Source organism: Vicia villosa, linkage group LG7 (assembly GCF_029867415.1).
Source record: "Vicia villosa cultivar HV-30 ecotype Madison, WI linkage group LG7, Vvil1.0, whole genome shotgun sequence".
In the NCBI taxonomy this organism is placed as follows: Eukaryota; Viridiplantae; Streptophyta; class Magnoliopsida; order Fabales; family Fabaceae; genus Vicia; species Vicia villosa.
Genome location: NC_081186.1, coordinates 93,495,638 through 93,496,955, shown reverse-complemented (window position 1 = coordinate 93,496,955; position 1,318 = coordinate 93,495,638). Strand labels below are relative to the sequence as shown.

At 34.1% G+C, this 1,318-nt stretch overlaps 1 protein-coding gene across 1 annotated transcript; it reads right to left on the bottom strand.

Annotated features, from left to right (window-relative positions):
- Nucleotides 1–366: 366 nt before the first annotated feature.
- On the bottom strand, nucleotides 367–1,092 carry LOC131619714 (AT-hook motif nuclear-localized protein 28-like). Its single transcript, XM_058890781.1, has one exon. It carries the CDS (start codon nucleotides 1,090–1,092, stop codon nucleotides 367–369), a length of 726 nt encoding a protein of 241 aa, XP_058746764.1.
- Nucleotides 1,093–1,318: the final 226 nt, after the last annotated feature.

Below are 1,318 nucleotides of genomic sequence, written 5' to 3'. Positions count from 1 at the left end.
AGGCAGGAGCGACTATAAGTATGCATGTTTGTTCTCATAACAAGATGAGTTATTCACATATTCAAACTAATAGAGTATTCTCTTATCCTACATAGGAGAGACCTCATCTATTTTATTTTTTAAGTACTCGATAAAAGTTTGATTATGCTCCAAATACACCCACTTTAAAAAGAAAAACCATGATACATTTTCAAGATAAATACAACATACAATGCAAAAAAAGAAAAAGAATAACAACATGTTTTATTTTATATTGAAATGGTTGTATAAAAACAACAAAATTAAGCACATTTTATTACAACATTAATGAAAGGCTTTGAAAACAACAACACGCAAATCCACCAAATTCCAATTCATATATCGTAATTATTTGTAAAAGGGGGGTTGTGCCAGTGCATAAGCATTGGACACATTGGTAAAGTTATTTTTTTTGTTATGTTCTAGAACAACATCATTATGGACGACAGCACCGCCAAGTCTTGGATCAACCTTTTTATCCTCACGTATTTCTCCATTGTTGGGGGCCACCCTATAAAACTTTGGCTTCCTACAAAGAGCAGCGGAAATCCGAACGACACTTGAAGCCGTAACCTTTCCTCTAACAACTCCACCAAATACTTGACCATGATTTCCAGATAGGAAAATGGTAAAAGAAGAATAAGCATGGTCGAGGACAAACTCTGAAGGAACACGATCAGATTTCGGATTAAAATAAGTTCCAGTAAGAGATGTCATTTGCAAGTTTCCTCTGATAGTGAATGGGGAGTTTAGGGGCGCCGAGTTGAGAAGCGTAACCTCCGAAAGAAGACCTGAACCTTTCAACACTAATATATCAACTTGATGACGCCATGCCATCTTTATTATCGACTCGATGACATCTTTTCCAGCAGGGATTTCAATAAAAATATGTTCCATGAAGTTTTCAGGGTCTACCCTGATCATGGTAGGTGGTTTAGGTTGATTCTTGGAGCCCTTAGGTCTACCCCTGGATCTCTTCGAGAAAGGTGTGGTTAGATCCTCTAAGAGTTCTTCAGGGTGACTGATGCACCTGTCAAAGGAGGGAGATCTTTGAGAAAAGATATTATCTGCCATTGTTGAAAATTATAATCATAGAGGTAATGTGTGAGAATATTTATAGCAGTATTATAAAATGCAATTGTTTATTAGAAAATTATCCTTTAAGATAATTATGTGTATTGGTATTATTATAAAATATGAGCTATAAACAATGTACTTTTCAAAACTTTGAAAACTTAAACTTTAATCAATATTTATAACTATATTTTAGAATATAAATATGTTATTTAAGACTAGAAAT

Coding starts and splice junctions, on each gene's coding strand:
- LOC131619714 (XM_058890781.1), bottom strand. CDS start 1,092: ATGGCAGATAATATCTTTTCTCAAAGATCTCCCTCCTTTGACAGGTGC.